The sequence below is a fragment of the Dendrobates tinctorius genome, unplaced genomic scaffold (assembly GCF_039654945.1).
Source record: "Dendrobates tinctorius isolate UK_male_01 unplaced genomic scaffold, ASM3965494v1 ptg000079l, whole genome shotgun sequence".
NCBI lineage: Eukaryota > Metazoa > Chordata > Amphibia > Anura > Dendrobatidae > Dendrobates > Dendrobates tinctorius.
The window spans coordinates 20886665-20904044 of record NW_027361747.1 but is presented as its reverse complement, the minus strand read 5'-3'; the positions used below and the strand labels follow the sequence as shown (position 1 = coordinate 20904044).

The following is a 17380-nucleotide window of genomic DNA, read 5'->3' as shown; positions in this document are numbered from 1 at the left end:
GGAGGCACATGTTGATGGGGGTTTAGAAAGGCTGTGCATGACAATATTAGCTTAACAAGACCCAAATTTATACTAGGGGCCAAAACATTGCTGTGTTTTCTGTATCTGTGATGCCATAATAATGCTAGTTGAATGCTGAAGTCTCCTTTTATTTGAAAGGTGCTAGACATGTCTGGCAGTGACTTCAGATCACCATACACAATTAGACTATTGTTTCCCAAACTTGTCAATTTCAATGGATTCGGCTGACAGTCAAATATGTATGGGATCACCGGACGGTTTGATGTAGTGGGAAATATTGATCTGGCATGTCCAATTTTAGACTGCCTTTCATGTAAATCAGCCTCCGCCAGATACCGTTATGTCTAGTCACACCTCTCTCAGACAACACAAGAGCATAAGGATAAGAGTAGACAGGGATCCAGCAGCCACAAAAAAATGGGTAGGTTATAACATCATATTTTAATTGAACATTAAAACAAGGGAAAAATTAAAATAAAATTGAATGGGGGAAAAAAGACACACTAGATCTATGGTTTCGACTGAAGTCATAAGCTCTTAGTCTTGACCAAGACTTGGTCTAGACTAGGAGCTTATCAATCAAAACGCATTTAATTTTTTTCCATTGGTTTAATGTTACATTAAATGTGATGTTTTAGCCTACTCAATTTTTTGCGGCTGCTGGATCCCCTTCTACGCTGCTTTTTACTCTTCTTATGACCCAGGAAACAGATTTCATGCACCTCACCCATTATGGAAAGCTAAAAAAATAACTGGTGAGTTAATCCTCCTCACTTTTATAAAACACAGGAGCTCTAGGCTAAACAAATGCTCAAGTTTATGGGCTCCTGGCCGAATGATCAGCTATATAATATGTATGTCAGTCACATTTTCTTCACCCCATTCAAAACACATGCTCAACTAGTTGTTCAACCATGTTTATATCTAACGAGTAAGGCCATGTTGTAACCTAGGGGGATGCTTTATGTTGGTCACTCACATTAAGTAGCTGTTGGCCAAAAGATCATATGGCTAACTCAAGTCACCTGAGCTTCCATGTTTATTTCACCAGAAAGAATGAAATAAGGATCACACATATAAAACTCCAACATGCTCCGTTTGTTTTCTCCCCCAACATCTACAACAGGCACTGAAATGGCTGTGTGTAACTAATTATATCAAGTGTGTGTCCAACTTTTGCCAAAATTTGGACAATCATGAGATCACGTCAATGGGATTTTTAAGTCTATTAATAAACCTATTTCTTATTTGTATACTTCACAGCTTATTTTTTTTTTACACTTTAAAAGTTTTGTTACAAATAATGTAATACCACAAGGTTAGTTTATTGCCTGACTGTAGTACGTACGTACATATTTCCTATCAACAAACCAGATCTGCACGTAAGATAGATGTGAGCTGAGCATTAAATACCTGCAGCCAAGGTTCCTTTTCCTCTGTTATGGCTTTGTTATGTCTTCCTCCTACGTAAAGGATTGTTACAGACAAAGATGTGGATCATGGCGTATTAAGAAACCTGTGCACCATCTCTGCTGGAGAACAAAACTCATTTCCTACAATTATTCCCCATCATTAAAGATAGAAACCTTTCTCTTAATCCATAAAATGGTTTGACCTAGTAGAAGAATACTGCGCAGTGTGGCGGAAATAGCTGACGTGTCCAGATTCTTAGACAAGGACTTCTTTTTTTTTTTTTTTTTTAATCTAATGAGACTTTATTTAAAATAATTCCTAAAAAAAAAAAACCCTTGAGCTTTCCTGAACTAAAGGAATGAATAGTCCTTGTAAATCTAGGAAACCTGTCCTGCTGAGAAGAGGTTAACAACTTATAGTATGCCAAAAATAACGAAGATGTGAGCTCTCCTTGCAGATGTAGGTCAGTAAGGGCCATTTCCTGGACAGGCTTTGACTGTAGTTCTTTTCAGTTGCTACTTCTTTGTTAAAAATAACTTCTATTCTGTTATATGGTAAAGCCCGAATGATAATAGTTTTTTGTTCATGCCTGATATAATAGGAATTTTCAAGACACGAGTCAAATGTGACATTTTAAAGCCTGTTTTATACATTATATTATTGGTATGTTATTGTGTAACTGCTGTTACTGTACTGCTGTAGGGTCAGCACATGAAATAGTAGGGTCAGCACATGAAATACCTTTTATAGGTTGCTTTCTGTGGATTTCTTACTAAAGCGTTTTACAGCACATTTGGTTAATAAGCCAAGTGTCATCCATTAGGGTCTGACAACTTTGACCATCACCGATTCCAAGAATGGGGGTCCATGGTTTTCTTTTCTGGCGGAGGGTTGACTGCATGTGTTTACTTACATATTTAAAGGGAATCTCTCAGTATGGGCAACAATCCTAAACCTGAAGCTGAATAAAATGATACCTCTATGTCTATGATCCACGTTTTACTTAATATGTAAATGAATTGTTAAGATCTTTGGGCTGGACATAGATCTCTTCAAGAATCTGCCTCCAATGAAAGCAAACATTACCAATGTGAGACGTGTAATGACTGACAGTCTGCTCTCCTGATCTACATGTCTCACACTGGTAACGCTCCTTTTCTTTAAAATAAATTTGAAGACAAATTCTCAGAGAGATCTATGTCCCACCCATAGCCAGGAACAGCTCATTTACATATTAAGAAAAACATGGATTTCTTTGGAATAAGACATGGGATCGCAGATATCAAGGTGTTACTTTATTCAGCTTCCTATTACCTAATTGCCTATATAGACAGCTTAGAAATGTCGATTCTGCTGACAGTTTCCCTTTAACGTCCGTAAACAGTTAAAATTTAATAGGAAGATGCATTTAAATGATCTTGACGTTTTCTCAGCATTGAGCCATGATTCCAGTCAGTATGATCATGGCACTTGACCGCTAAGGTCACTCATTTTGCTATGGACAAGCCAATACAATATACATTTTAGGAAACTGTCATTCATCTGTTTGCCTGTGGCTGCTCCTTTACAAATGTGAGTATATGTTTTTGGGGACCTTGAAAAGGCTGTAATACTGTGTTTGAAAATAGAGATGGATACCCAATCTTCAGCTTATGTATTAATTCCATCAGTGAAGCCACTTGCTGTCTATATTCCTGAGAAATGCTGAAACCAGCTGTTCAAAGTTTAGTCACTGCAGAATAGCTCGGTATGAAATTCATTGTGTAGTAAATTCTTCCCACCATTCATAATCACATGTGTAAATATAGTGTTTCCAAGTGCCACGTAGAAAGGGGAAAACATATGGAATGATTAGGCAGTAGGCCTGAAGCTCGTGTTTTTCAGTGACTTTCCCAGTTCTTTGTAAATTCCTTTGTAAGGCTTTTTTCACACTTTAGGCATTCATGATCGAAGTATGGGTCGCAGTCGCGGGACCTGCTGCCGGTCTCTTGACCCAAACTCTACAGCCTTATAGGCATATACAGTATGAGACTATTAAGATTGGGTCAGGAGTTGCACAGCGAGTCCATACATTGCACAAGTCGGATGTGTGAAGCCGGCCCCTTACTTGTATTATATGTAAACCTCTGTGACTGCCTAATATTCTGAATATATAGACGTAATTAGTAATATAATTCTATGCTACAGGCTAGCCATATGGACGTTCATTTCAATATTTCAATATAGATGGGTATAATAGTAGTACGTTTACTACCTAGGTTATGTTGAATCCACTAATTTGGTGTATAGCAAAAATAAACCACCGGAAATCGGGGGGAAAGAAAGGACCAGCAGGATCACATGAAAAAAATAAATAAAAATGATTTGTTTTAAAAAATGTATTTTATGAAATCATGACACAAACAACATAATAATAAATATACATGTATCATGTAATAAAGAGGCACAAAGAACCGCAATTGCATAAGTTGATAAGACACCATGAATGTATATATAAAATAAATCCAAAATTTCATAAACTTACGGTAGCCAAAAACTTGTAAGAAGAGGCATAATTAATAAAACCAGGCAAAAAGGCATAGACCAGTGTAAAATGAATAAATAAATTAAAGAAACTCAATCAGGTGTAAAGATAAAATATAGCATTGCTAACTAATGAAGACCAAGGTGAAAAAAAAAACTAAAGCACTGTGCTAAAAAAGTTATCAATATAATTAACCACAATGAATAAAGTGCAACAGTGCTGACCATGGTAGGTAATGCATGGCCAGAAAGAAGAAAAACAACTATAGCGCTGTGCAGTAAAAATCAATTAATAGCACAAAAATGTAATGAATGAAGTGCACCAGTGCAAGCAGCTAGGTGACCACAATACTAAAACACCAACAGCGTTGTGCAAAAATAGTGCAATAGGGCGATTACCTGGATGCCAAGGACAGAGAATGGCAGTGTGCCTCTGAGACGCGCCCCGATGCGCGTTTCGGAATTTAAATCCTTCGTCACCCTTGTCTCTTGGAGAACAAAAGGATCAGAAGTCCGAACATGCTGATCCTTATATTCCTCAACAGAATCTGTGAAGGGCCCGATACACATCAGACTGTTAGTGACTAGTAGGCTAGGGTCACACCACCGTATTTTCTCTCATCCAAGAAAATCGGGTCGATTATGCTAATCACACTCTGATCAAAGATTGATCACAGTGTTTTGGATGAGTAGATGGGAAAAAAAATTCTCCTTTCTCCATTCTGTCAGTCTGTAAATTTGAACACACTCAGATGTCATTTGAGTGATGTCCGGTATTTTTCCAAAGACTCATTGAGTTGCTTGGCCAAGTGCAATCCATATAGCGACTTCTTTGTAGAGTTGTGTAGATCCCATACACATTAGACTGTATGCCGGTCCTGCCAAAATCAGCATTTTCCTCTATCAGTCTGTGTATAGGGGTCTTTATTCCACTTTACCCATTGATATGATCATTCACATTTGGACCTCCTTTGTTCTACAGAACCAAACTTGAATTGCCAAGTACCATATAATAATACATGGTCATTTCAGTAGAACTGTCAAAGGTTCCAGTAATGTGATCATAAAATGGACACTAAAATCAAGGTTGAATTACACTTTTTTTTTTTTTGGAAACCAGTTGGGATTATTTTGGGGCATGCCAAATTTGTGGATATTTCTTTTTACAGATAACTGACTTTTACTTAATTAAATACATGGTCACTCCTAGAATTGAAACCATGTGTAAAAAACGCTTCCTTTAATGCAGTAATAAACCGTGAGGCCAGCCAGACCTCTTCGTGACCCAGCAGTCAGGCCCGACTCTGGTTACATTATTATTTAAATAGTTCTTCTTATCTGAATTCTTTAAAAAAAAAAAAAAAACTTCTGACAAATGCCAACCTGTATCCTTGTAGACTGTGTCAAAATTTGCAGTTCAATAACATCTGGAGCTCCAAAGGTTGTCTACTCTCTCTGCAAGTGGCGAACAGTCCCACTGACATGGTAAATAATTGATCACTAATCCTCTGATTTTGCAAGATTCTATAAACAAGAGAACACACTGGGCAAATATTTATCTCCAAGTAGGATATAGTGCATCATATTCAGCTTTGATCCTTTGCAGATGGTTTGAATTCAGCTGGCGTGCAATCTGCCTTTGGGCTTTTATCTTTGCCTGGCCCAACTTCCCTGACCTTCCCAGTGCGTCCCATGTGAATTTTATCAAGGTTACATGTAAAAGCTCCAGCATGTGAACCGGTGCGGCAGTATGGTATGTGAGATGGCACCAGGAGTCATTTATCTTGGGAGTTTTTTCTTTATAGGAGAGTTCAGGAAACATCTGGTTCCTTTAACCCTTCTGTTTACCGACTTCTACTAATTCCTGCCACTAAACGGTGACTATTCAGTGTGAACATAATATTACTTTTACTTTTGCGTCATTTTTAGATACTCGTTTTCAAATATAACTAAAATGAATTGTGTTCTCCTTAGATCTTCTGTTTCCCATCGACCTCTCCGCTGTAAAAAAGGACCATGATTTCTTGGATAGAGATGCTATTGAAGCCTTATGCAGGTTGGTGTTCATCGTGTAGATAAATCCTTCCATTGCATATTATTGTTGTTTTTTTTTAGGTTACCACTTGTGTACTTTGGAGTTTAAGAGGCTTAAATTACCATTCCTGTGTTTTTGTTTTTATTTCACCATCTGTTGTTAGCTTTCAGTAATGTATGTTCAGTGTTTGCATAAAAACATAAAGATAAGAAGTTAGAACATCAGTCACCACTTCGCTGAAAAAAATTCTCAAAAAAACTCTTCATTGAAGGTGGTTGGAATTCAGCAAGGCCGGTATCCTCGAATAGGAAGATGAACACAGAAAAAAAAGAATCGTGATCCAGCACCATAGAGAATATATACACAATTCTGATTTATTTAAAAGTATCCAATAAAAATGTAAGCTCCATAAATAAAGGGGGCAATCAAAAAGCATTGTTGAACCTTATGCGTTTTGGACAATAACGAGTCATCACTCATAGGTAAACGATGACTTGTTGTAGCCCAAAACGCATATATTTCAAGATCATAGGAGAGTAAGGACTTAATGCAGTCTGAAACGCGTAAGTTTCAACATGCTTTTTTCACTCTCACTTTTGTTTACGATACTTAAATTGTTTAATGTATTCTTTTGAATACACTTGAAATTTTTCATATATTCACTATGGTGCTTGATCACAATTCTTTCTTTTCTGTGTTAATTTTCATTAAAATACTTAATGGTCTCCATCTTCTGTCATTTCCTGGGCTGATCCGGTCCGTCACCTACATCATGTATCCGCAGACCTTTCTTGTTGGCCCACACCACTAAACGTTAGTTCCCTTCTTAATGTAAGTCTGTGAAAACTGTGTTCTGAGTCTCAAACTTATACTTGAGAAAGTGACTTCAGGTCCACAAAGAAGCTGATATGAGCCGTCCGGTCAGAACTGTGGATACGTGATGCACGAGAGCAACCGGAGCCGTTTCTGCTCAGACACACATGTGAATAAGACAATACTAGACAAACAACAGTGTCACACTTTCTGAAAAAAAGTAGACACTTTTAACATCACACTAGTTTAAATTTGAAAATTTTAGTGTCAATTTAAGGAAATTAGATGTAAAGAGAGTGTTAGGATCCATTTACACTGGCTGATAATCAGGATTGAGTGATCTTGGGACATTACATTTTTCGATTATCAACCTGTCTAAACAGGCTGCCAGTTCTCTGGATGGACAAAATGCTTATTTGTTGGGTAAGATTATTTTTAAGCTTGTTAATCCGAGCTGGCGCAGTGTCGTGTGTGTGTGCGTCACACCATATTGTCAACTTCGTTTTAGCCTGAGTAAATCAGAATTAGAGGAGGTACGGAGATTCATAGGCATCCCGTCCAGAGACACACATTACTGACCCAGCATATGAATCTATTCTCCTCCCATCTCTAATCCTAACTAATAGTGTACTTATTATGCTAATCAGATAGACCATTAATCTTAAAGTCACAAAAAAAACATTGAGGCCACGTTCACACGTTCAGTATTTGGTCAGTATTTTACATCAATAGTGGGTGATCAATCCAGAAGTGGTGACGGGTTTCTATTCTACTTCTCCTTTGATTGTTCCTCTCCTGTTTTTTTTCTTACAAATACTGAGGTAAAATACTGATCAAATGCTGAAGTATGATTGTGGCATTACTTGTATATCTGCATGATCGTAACTGTGTAAATTCATCCCAAATTCACAGTATGCCTATGACGATTAGATAACACAATTCTCCACATTTCAGGAAAGTAGAGAAATACATAGGTTCCCATTAAAGTAAATGATAATACGACCCTTCGAGAGATGCAGCAATGCAATGAAAAAACTAATGTATTACGCCATGTGAGCTGACTGCTCTACAATGTGAACCGTGAAATACTAGAATTATCTAGTCCCATCCAGCTCAACAGCATTCTCCTCTTGACTTGCACGATGACTTTGATGTGCAGAGGAGAATCTTGAGTTTTGCTGATAAGACTGTCTAATCTCTGCGAGACTTTAGTTTAATGTGTCTACACAACAAAACTGCTCAGTCGGCTGAAAAGGATACAGCAGTCTGCTGTAGGGAAGATAAACTTTTACTGTTTTTAATGTAAGGGAATAGTTCTTGAAATCCAAGTTAAGATCTGTCTGATACGCATGGTGTCAGTTACAAGAAAAATCGTGTCTCCTAGGATTACATTTCTCCCGTGTCACATTTTATGGGTGCTAAGAACATAACAAATGAAATATGTTTTCTTTCCCTGACCTTGAGTGTTACTTTTCTGCTTGGTTGGATTTCTTTGTGAGCCTCCCCTCCATATTCCAGTAAGGTGCCACAAGAGGCAAAGGAAGAAATCACAGGGGTATAGTGTAAAGTGTTCACTATGATCCGACACTAAACTCTTACCACTCCTGAAGGCTCCAAAGCTAAATTATTACCATCAGAAATTATTCCTAATCCTCGACTTGAAATATATCATGTCCAATAGCCGTACGTTACGTTGTTCAATGTCTATTTAGGGCTTCTATTACTTTAGATTATTCTGTTTTAACTTTAGGATTAACTAGAATATTTTGTAGCCTAAATCTAATGAATACTGAGGTGGAAGGAAATGTAAATATTTAGTTTTCGATAATCTGATCTCTTGTGTTAAATAGGTCAGAGGCTGACCACCATGGCTGGTTGTACCCAATGTTGGCTTCACATGACTAACGATGAAGAACCATATGTCTAGACTGAAGTTTACAATAAGTCTATGTTAAGCAGATTCACCACCCCCATCTTTTCTTTTCCCGAACCGAAAACATGCATATTGCTGTTTATGGAAAGGTGAAGCTTCTGTGCCTGGTACACTTGCAGCCCCTTCATTAACGGGAACCTGTCATCTGGTTTTCCTAACATAAACTAACACTACCCTTGACTGCTCTATTACTACAATACTACAACCCCTCAGCCTGTAGGTAAGCCGCAACCCCCCCCCCCCCCCTTGCATATAGTAAAAATGATATTTTGTATACTTCTGGCATACTTTGCGGTTCTTCCTATGGGCGTCATTTTCTATTTCTTAGCACCTCAATCCCTGCAGCTGCCATCATCCTAGCTTGATTCATAAGGATAATGTGTCCTATGTCATCCACAGATCACCATAATCTTATACCTGTGCAGGTGCGCTGTGCTCTGCCCTACTAAGGGCAGAACAAAGTCCTGTACTGTGCAAGCACCAGCATTGACTTCACTTCCGGGTGAATAAGTGCACATCCTAGGAATTTTGCCTGCCCTTAGTATGGCAATGCATAGAGCATCTGTGCATCAACTGCACAGGTACAAGATTAGCAGATGACGATCTGTGGATGACACAGGATGCGTCATCCAAAGCAATCAAAACAGGAGGATGGCTGCTGCAGGGATGGGATGGAGGAGGCGCAGAGGAAAGAAAAAGACGCCCATCGGACCAGACAGCTTCAAATTCCACACAAGTAAAAGGTATGGTTTTGCACAGGGAGTTGGGGGCTTAGGTACAGGTCAATGAACTGCGGTAATAGATCAGTTATTTGTTATTATTAACGGCCTTCAGCTTGATGTCGAGCCATGGCGACTTGATAGATGAATGCTCTGTAGGAAAATCAATCTTGTACAAGCCTGTATAGCTCCACCAGGGTCTTCTCACCCGTTATCTTGATTGTATCAAGCCATCAGGTTGTTGGTCTTCCTCTTCGCCTTGTTCCTTCTACAGGGTGGGCCATTTATAAAGTTGAATCTAAAATGGCCAACTTCAAAATGGCCGCCATGGTCACCACCAATCTTGAAAAGTTTTCCCCCTCCCATATACTAATGTGCCACAAACAGAAAGTTGCATTTAACCAACCATTCCCATTTCATTTAGGTGTATCCATATACATGGCTCACCCAGATGAATCCATATAAATGGCCCACCCTGTATGTTTCTGGCCGTAATGTCATTCTCCAGTGATTGTTCTCTTCGTATGATGTGTCCAAAGTAGGCAAGTTGTAGCTTGGTGATCCTTGCTTCGAGTGACATGTCTGGCTTGATTTGTTCCAAAATTGATTGGTTTGTTCTTCTTGCCATCCATGGTATTGATAGCATTCAGCTCCACCACCACATTTCGAAGGCGCTGATTCTTCTTCTGTCTTCTGTAGAGTACTTAGGTTCCTAGAGCAGTTAAAGGTACTGGTTTTAGTTTAAACTAGGAAAATCTGGTGACAGTTTCCTTTTATGCTAACAATGGTCCAGTAAGTCCCAGAAAACCCCTTTAAAAGACATCAACAAACTGGAGCAAGTTCAGAAAAGAGCAACCAGAATGGTGACCGGTCTGCAAACCCTGTATTATGAGGAAAGCTTGCAGGATTTGGGATTGTTTAGTTTGCAAAAGAGAAGACTGAGAGGAGACTTAATAGCTGTCTACAAATATCTAAAGGGCTGTCACATTGTAGAAGGATCAACTTTATTCTCATTTGCACAAGGAAAGACTAGAAGCAATGGGATGAAACTGAATGGGAGGAGACACAGATTAGATATTAGAAAAAACTTTTTGACAGTGATCAATGAGTGGAACAAGCTGCCACGAGAAGTGGTGGTGAGTTCTCCTTCAATGGAAGTCTTCAAACAGAGGCTGGACAGACATCTGACTGGGATGATTTAGCGAATCCTGCTTTGAGCAGGGGGTTGGACCAGATGTCCAAGGAGGTCCCTTCCAACTCTACGATTCTATGATTCTAATCTATTTAATGAATGATTCCTGTTAAATGGAGGTCTTAAGCATTTTGCTCTCAATGTCAATAAGTACCATAATAAAGCATTCGACTATATTCTTTTTGCTCATTTTGTATCAGCAAATTTTAATTTTCGGAAAAGGTTAGTATGAGACAATGTCTCTCTTGTCCATAGCCTGTGTCTGGTATTGCAAATCAACACTCTGTTTTTCTAATCTTATTAACCTTCTTTATATCTTTGCTTGCAAATATTATAATGTAAAAAAGACAAATAATAGTCTAGGAATGATACCTTTATTGGCTAGTCATAAAAATGATGTTTCCAAGCTTTTGGAGCACAGAAGCTCGTTCATCGGACTAGTTTATACATAAATGAGACACGATTTATAAGATGTTACTTCTTTCTTATACATAAAAGTATTTACATAGATTTTTCTGGCTAAAGTTCTCCATACATGTTATTAAGAGTTAGCCAAACTCAATGGTCAGTCAATGATATCGCATGTATAGGGCCATCTATACATACCAACTCTGTACCTACAGATAATGTCTGGGGAGATGAATATCTTTTCTATTAAAGGAACCTGTCACCATGAAAACCGCTATTTGCCTGCAGATATGGGGTTAATCTGCAGATTATTACCGTTATTAACTTGCCTGACGCTCGCACCTCACCGAACCCTAAAAGTGCTGGTTTAGACACTGCTCTGAGTATACAGAGCACCGCCTGTAGCCACGCCCCCAGTCCTGACTGCCAGCCGCTCAGCATTAGGGTCGGCTGTTAGTCAGCTACAGCCGCGGCTCTGTATACTCAGACCGGTGACTCAACCTGCACTGTCTCCGCCCCTATGACTGGAATCCGAACTCTGCAAAGTTGATTTTCTTGTGAAAGTTTTCGGCTAACTGCGGGCACTGGTCAAGTTAAAAACGCTGTTAACCTGCAGATTAACCCCATATCTGCAGGTTAATAGTGTGTTTTTGTTTGTTTTTTTTTTGTTTTTTTTGTTTTTTATTCTGGTGACAGGTTCCCTTTAAATTTAAGCAGCCTATCCTTTTGTTCTGTGTGGAGATAAGCTGGTGCCAGAGGAAAACATAGGAGTGTTTGGCAGAGGTGAGCCTTCCTTTGTATGGGAGAGACAGCTATCGGTGAAATGATCAATCCGCCACCAGCTATATGATGTGTAAGGGGTATTTTTTTGCAGTACCGCAATATAATATTTTATTGTATGTGATGCATCTTCGTTTGAAATCATGCGATATATATCTAAAGGGGCTGGCCACTACTAGGAAAACCTTCTTTCAGCGCTTTTCATCCATTCAAATAATGGGGCGAAAAAAATCATAAAAAATGCATGCAAGAACGTGTGAAAAAGTGCCCGTTTTTTGCACCCTTTTTCCTGCCAGCACTCCAGTATGCAAACGCTGAACCTGTGCACACACACTAACATTGTTATCAGTAGGTTACACATCAGTAATCACTGCTCATCCTTTACTTCATTCCAAGAATGTTTTGATCCATGGTCCTTCCATTCAACAATGTTCAAGGGAAAAAAAAATGATAAAAAGGTTAAAATGCAAAAGTAAAGAATTTTATGTTCCTGAAAAAAATGTAATTCCTGTATATTTGCTCCTTGACCAATATTTGGGGCCCAGATTTGGCTGCGTGTGTCAAATACATTTTTCAAATACTTTGTAAAAGATATATTTGGCAAGGTAAAAACATTAGTCAACCGCACTTTTTATTTGCTTAGGATTTAGCATTTGGATGCGTAAATGTGGAAGAAAAGGCAGTCTGTGCTTGTTGTGCATACCTGCTGTACAATAAGCTCTCACATCTTCCAAGGAACATGCTTTCTGTAAAGGTTACGACAGCACGTCACCTCTCCCTTGTGATAAATGTACTTGTTTTTCAAAGAGGATCCAAATTATACAAATATATACACTTGTGCAATTTGTGTTTTTGCAATTTATAGAAGCTATTTCTTATTAGTCTATTGAGGACAGTGCAGTAATGGGGTAAATTTATCAAAAAAAAGTGCAAAAAAAAAACCAAAGGGGGTAATCATTTGTAAAAATAAGAGTTGGGATCTGATTGGTTAGCCTGGAGAAAGTTAGTGTATTTCATGACAACCCCTCCTATTGGATTGATCAGATTGCCTCAATTGCCCAGACTCGCCATTCTCATACCAGCGATCTAATGAAATCTAGGGAAGCATGGTTTTTCTAAAATACAAAAAAATAATAAAAAATATAATAAAGTATAAATATATACAAAACTACTTGCAAGTCCACGTAAGACCTAGAATGAAGCGACTTGGATAAACAAGAAGCTTACTAACATTGCGTTGAACATGATAGTCTAGCCCTGGAGGCAAGTGAATATAAAGAGCGCCGTTATATTCACTGCTTGTTGTAAAGTATGTATTCAAGGTAAGGTCTTTAAACTGGGGAGTGTTTGCCTATTGGTACAAAGCACATATTAAGAAATTTGTGAAGTCCAGCATATTTTACCTGTGAGCAAAGGCAAACTCAAGACAACATTGCTTATTTTGGCTCTTGTTCAAATTTTTGAAGAATTTTCTTAAAGTCACTTGGTATGTAGGGTAAGAAAACGATACTTATCTGAAAATAATCTGTTGCTTCGGCTAAAGCCCGAACCAATGCAGGATTTATCTGGAAAAATGTATTTACAGGGTCCGGTTTGTACTGTTTTATGTTGGATGTAATTCGGCTATGAGATTCTAGAACTGACTTTATGTAGTTTAGGTCTAAAAGAAAAATGTACATTTAGGCCCTAGGGTGGCGGCACATGATTTCTCTACTGTTCTGCAATACAGAGCTGTATTCACTCCATTTTCTGCTGTTTGATGCTCCCTATACTATAATAATGCAGCCTCCTATTAGACATGATCTGGATTTGCTTTTTTGTTGGATTAGTATAGGATGCAAAAGAAAAAAATAACTCTGCCTCCAAGTGAAATCAGAGCCATAGTGCAGTTACATACACATTGAAGGTTGGAGGTCTTAAAAAAGACTTGTGACTAGCAACAAGTGTGTGTGTGTGTGTGTGTGTGTGTGTGTGTGTGTGTGTGTGTGTGTGTGTGTGTGTGTGTGCGCATATATCTTTATTTGGATGTAAATGCTGCTGTTCTCATGAATTTTTAGTGGTTTTTCTATTGTTCCTGCTCCTCTCTGTTCCTGAGGAGTCCCATGGCAAGGGGTTGAAGGATAGATTTGCATACAAGGATGACAATGCCCTATCTTAAGAATTAAGAGGCACATGAACCAACAAAGAGCATCAGATTGTGGAGATTGGCATTTACTCTAGGTAGAAAAAAATGGCACACTTATAACAGTTTATTTGACCTCCTTAAGCTGGCCATACACAAGATATTCCGGTTGACTGTTTGTTGAAACAAACTGTTTGTCTCTCCACCTATACACAAGGGCACTCTGCACATCAGGGTGTTCAGTGGAGAGAGAGAGAATACAGCTGACAGACACTTCTGGGATTTGCTAATCTTCCATAAAAATCATAGAATTGACATTCGACCTGCCTATTTTTTTTTTTTTTTTTTTTTTTCTACCTGACATGCTTAGTGGAAGAGAAGGGAGGCAACCATACGCATCAGATGGTCACACCAATATTAATATGTTTTGGTGAGTTTCATCCAGTTGGCGTGGGATCTTTTTCTGAGAAAGTTATGTGGCTTCCACTTCTAAATAAAGAGTTGCAGATTAACATAAAACCATTAGTTGTGTGCATATTGCAGACTGGAGTAGGTCTTCACCATGTTCAGCAGATATGTCTCAATGTGCAGGAAAATAGATTCCACACATTTAAGGTCAACTAGAAAACTTGATGTCATGTTAAACACGTTTTATTTTGAAATTCGGCTGTAAGTTACACACGTGCTGGCCAACAGCAGCTGTTAAATGACCGTCAATCGCACACAATGATTGTTAATATGATTGTCCTGTGTGCATAAAATATCATTTTTCTCTGCAGCACTTTTCACTTTTATGTATATAAGACTATGTGCTGTCCAGAACGATTATTTTAAAGTAAGCTTAAAATAATTTCAATTGGCGAACAAGCGGAATACAGGCCGATAATCTGGAAAAATCCTTGCTAATAATGCCTGTTCGGCCACTCTGAATTCCCCTATAGTGACCTAATTTTAACCATTGAACCAATGATTTTTCTATCATTTGTAGCTGCTGTTACTGTTCTAATTTTATTAATTCTTTTTCTAACAGGCGACTAAATACTTTAAATAAATGTGCAGTGATGAAGCTGGAAATCAGTCCAAATAGAAAAAAGGTAAGAAATTGACCATCTAAAGATAAAAAAGCAAAGACAATGCAACCAACTTCTCCATATGACCGTCAGCTGTATTATTGGATGTCCTTTGTGCAAGTGGTAATCCATTCCAGATTGAAATGCTAACTAAGGGACTTGCCACATTTCAAATAGCCTTACAATTAATTGTATGTACCTATTGTATGTAGAAAAGGCACCATGCCTTAAGCCCCCATCACACACAGCGAGATCGCTAGCGAGATCGCTGCTGAGTCACAGGTTTTGTGACGCAACAGCGATCTTACCAGCGAGATCGCTGTGTGTGACACTTGCCAGCGACCGGCCCCCCTGCTGGGTATCGCTGATCGTCCTGGAATGGCCAGGACATTTTTTTTTTTTGATCGCTGGTCTCCCACTGGCCAGCACGCATCGCTGCATGTGGCAGGCGGGAGACCAGCGAGCTGGCGCTAGCAACTAAGGTACACATCGGGTTTCTAAGCGGTGCGCAGCGCTTACCCGATATGCACCTTAGTTACCTGCGCGCTGGTGCAGGGAGCTGGTAACCAAGGTACACATCGGGTTTCTAAGTGCCGCGCACCGCTTAGAAACCCGATGTGTACCTTGGTTACCAGCTCCCTGCACCAGCGCGCTGGTAACTAAGGTACACAGTGGGTAACTTGGGCTACTTTCACACTTGTGTTTTTTTGCTCTGCGCACCGTGCGCAGTGCAAACGCACATAAAAAACGCATCATGCGTTTGTGTGCGTTTTTTGCGGTTTTGAGCATGGGTTTTTTTTTTTTTTTTAAACGCATGCTTTTTTTGCGCTGATGTGCGCATTACCATGCGCACGTCAGCGCACCCATAGACTATAATGGGTGTTTGGGTGAAAAAAAAAACGCATTGCGTGCCCATGCGTTTTTTTGTGACAAGTCGGACGCACAAAAAATGCAACAGGATGCATTTTGTGCGCACGAGCGCACACTACAAAAAAAAGCATGTGCATACAAACACGTACAAACGCATGTGTATGAGCACCCATGTAAAGTATAGGAAAAAACCGCATGCTTTTTTTGCGCAAAAAAACGCAAGTGTGAAACCAGCCTAAGCGACGTGCGTCGCTTGTTACCCGCGTGTCGCTGGTGCTGATCGCTGCTGAGATCTGCCTGTTTGGCAGCTCACTAGCGATCATGTAGCGACACACCAGCGATCCTGACAAGGTCATATCGTTGTCGGGATTGCTGGTGCATCGCTATGTGTGACGGGGCCCTTACAGTAAAGGCTGTGGGGGATGGTATCTTAAAATGTTAAGAAAGGCAGAGGCAAGTAACCCTGGAATTATTTTAGGATTTATCTCAAATAACCAATAGAATAAATAATTGTATTTAGTAATTCTATTAAAAATTATATCTGGTTTAAGAGGGACTTCCAATTGCACTACGTATCCACTGCTATCTAGTTCCTTCCTAGCAAACTTTAAAGCCTTATCCAGCCAGCTCTTCAGATGTGGCTGCAGGTAACTTCTATATCCAATTATCCTTTATATTCTACTCAGTGGTCTAGGAAGATGAGATATGGGGGGTGTTTGTCAGAGTGTCTGGAGATAGTAGTCAAATAAGTCATACATTCCTAATAAAGCAATACCTTTTTATATTGTTTTGTTTCTTCAGAGAGGAAGAGGGCTTGAGCTCTAGTGTTACCCAGTGGAAGTAGCAATCCTAAAAGTCAATATTGACCCCTGTAAGGAGCCTTGCCACCTGACTTGGGATAAAAGCCAAACCAGAATCTCAATTTGCAGATATGGTGTTTTGTAGTGTTCCCTCTCATCAGTGCAAAGTATGAGAACTGATTTGTCTGTATGATAGGCCACTGACTGGGGTCTAAGTGGTTACCTTTCTCCTTTTTGAGAACGACATGCCATACTTTTGCAGCAAGTTCTGTTTGTCCCTGTTATTTTGCCTGTAGAGTTCCCATAAATATCAGACTATTGGCGTCCAACCCTGCCGATATCAATGGGATTGGCAGACAGTCTAATACCCCTGTGCATGGGGCACTCTGCAGAAATAACTGTTGGTCAAGCCATTGTTCAGCTGGCAGTTATCTAATGTGTATGGGGAGAGAAAGGGATCATTTCCCGCCAGCTACGTATCATTTACCACCAGCTACCTTGTATGAATAACCTACCAAATCACCCCTCTGAGTTTGATATTTCAGAGAGAAAGTTTAATTTTGGGGATTTTTATTTTATTTAGCGCTATTCTTTTATATGTTCATTCTTGGCACATTTGGATTTAGGGATTCCAGTACAGACAGGCCAAAACAATTTGGAAACTTCTGACTAGTTCTTTCT

General features: G+C 39.2%; 1 protein-coding gene across 1 annotated transcript in view; it reads left to right on the top strand.

The window, feature by feature from the left end:
- The window catches only part of DLC1 (DLC1 Rho GTPase activating protein), a 265236-nt gene that overhangs the window by 232091 nt on the left and 15765 nt on the right, over window positions 1-17380 (top strand). Inside the window, exons 3-4 of the mRNA XM_073583593.1 lie at window positions 5932-6013; window positions 14990-15053. Coding sequence (XP_073439694.1) covers window positions 5932-6013; window positions 14990-15053 — 146 coding nt within the window. The remainder of the gene's footprint in view (window positions 1-5931; window positions 6014-14989; window positions 15054-17380) is intronic.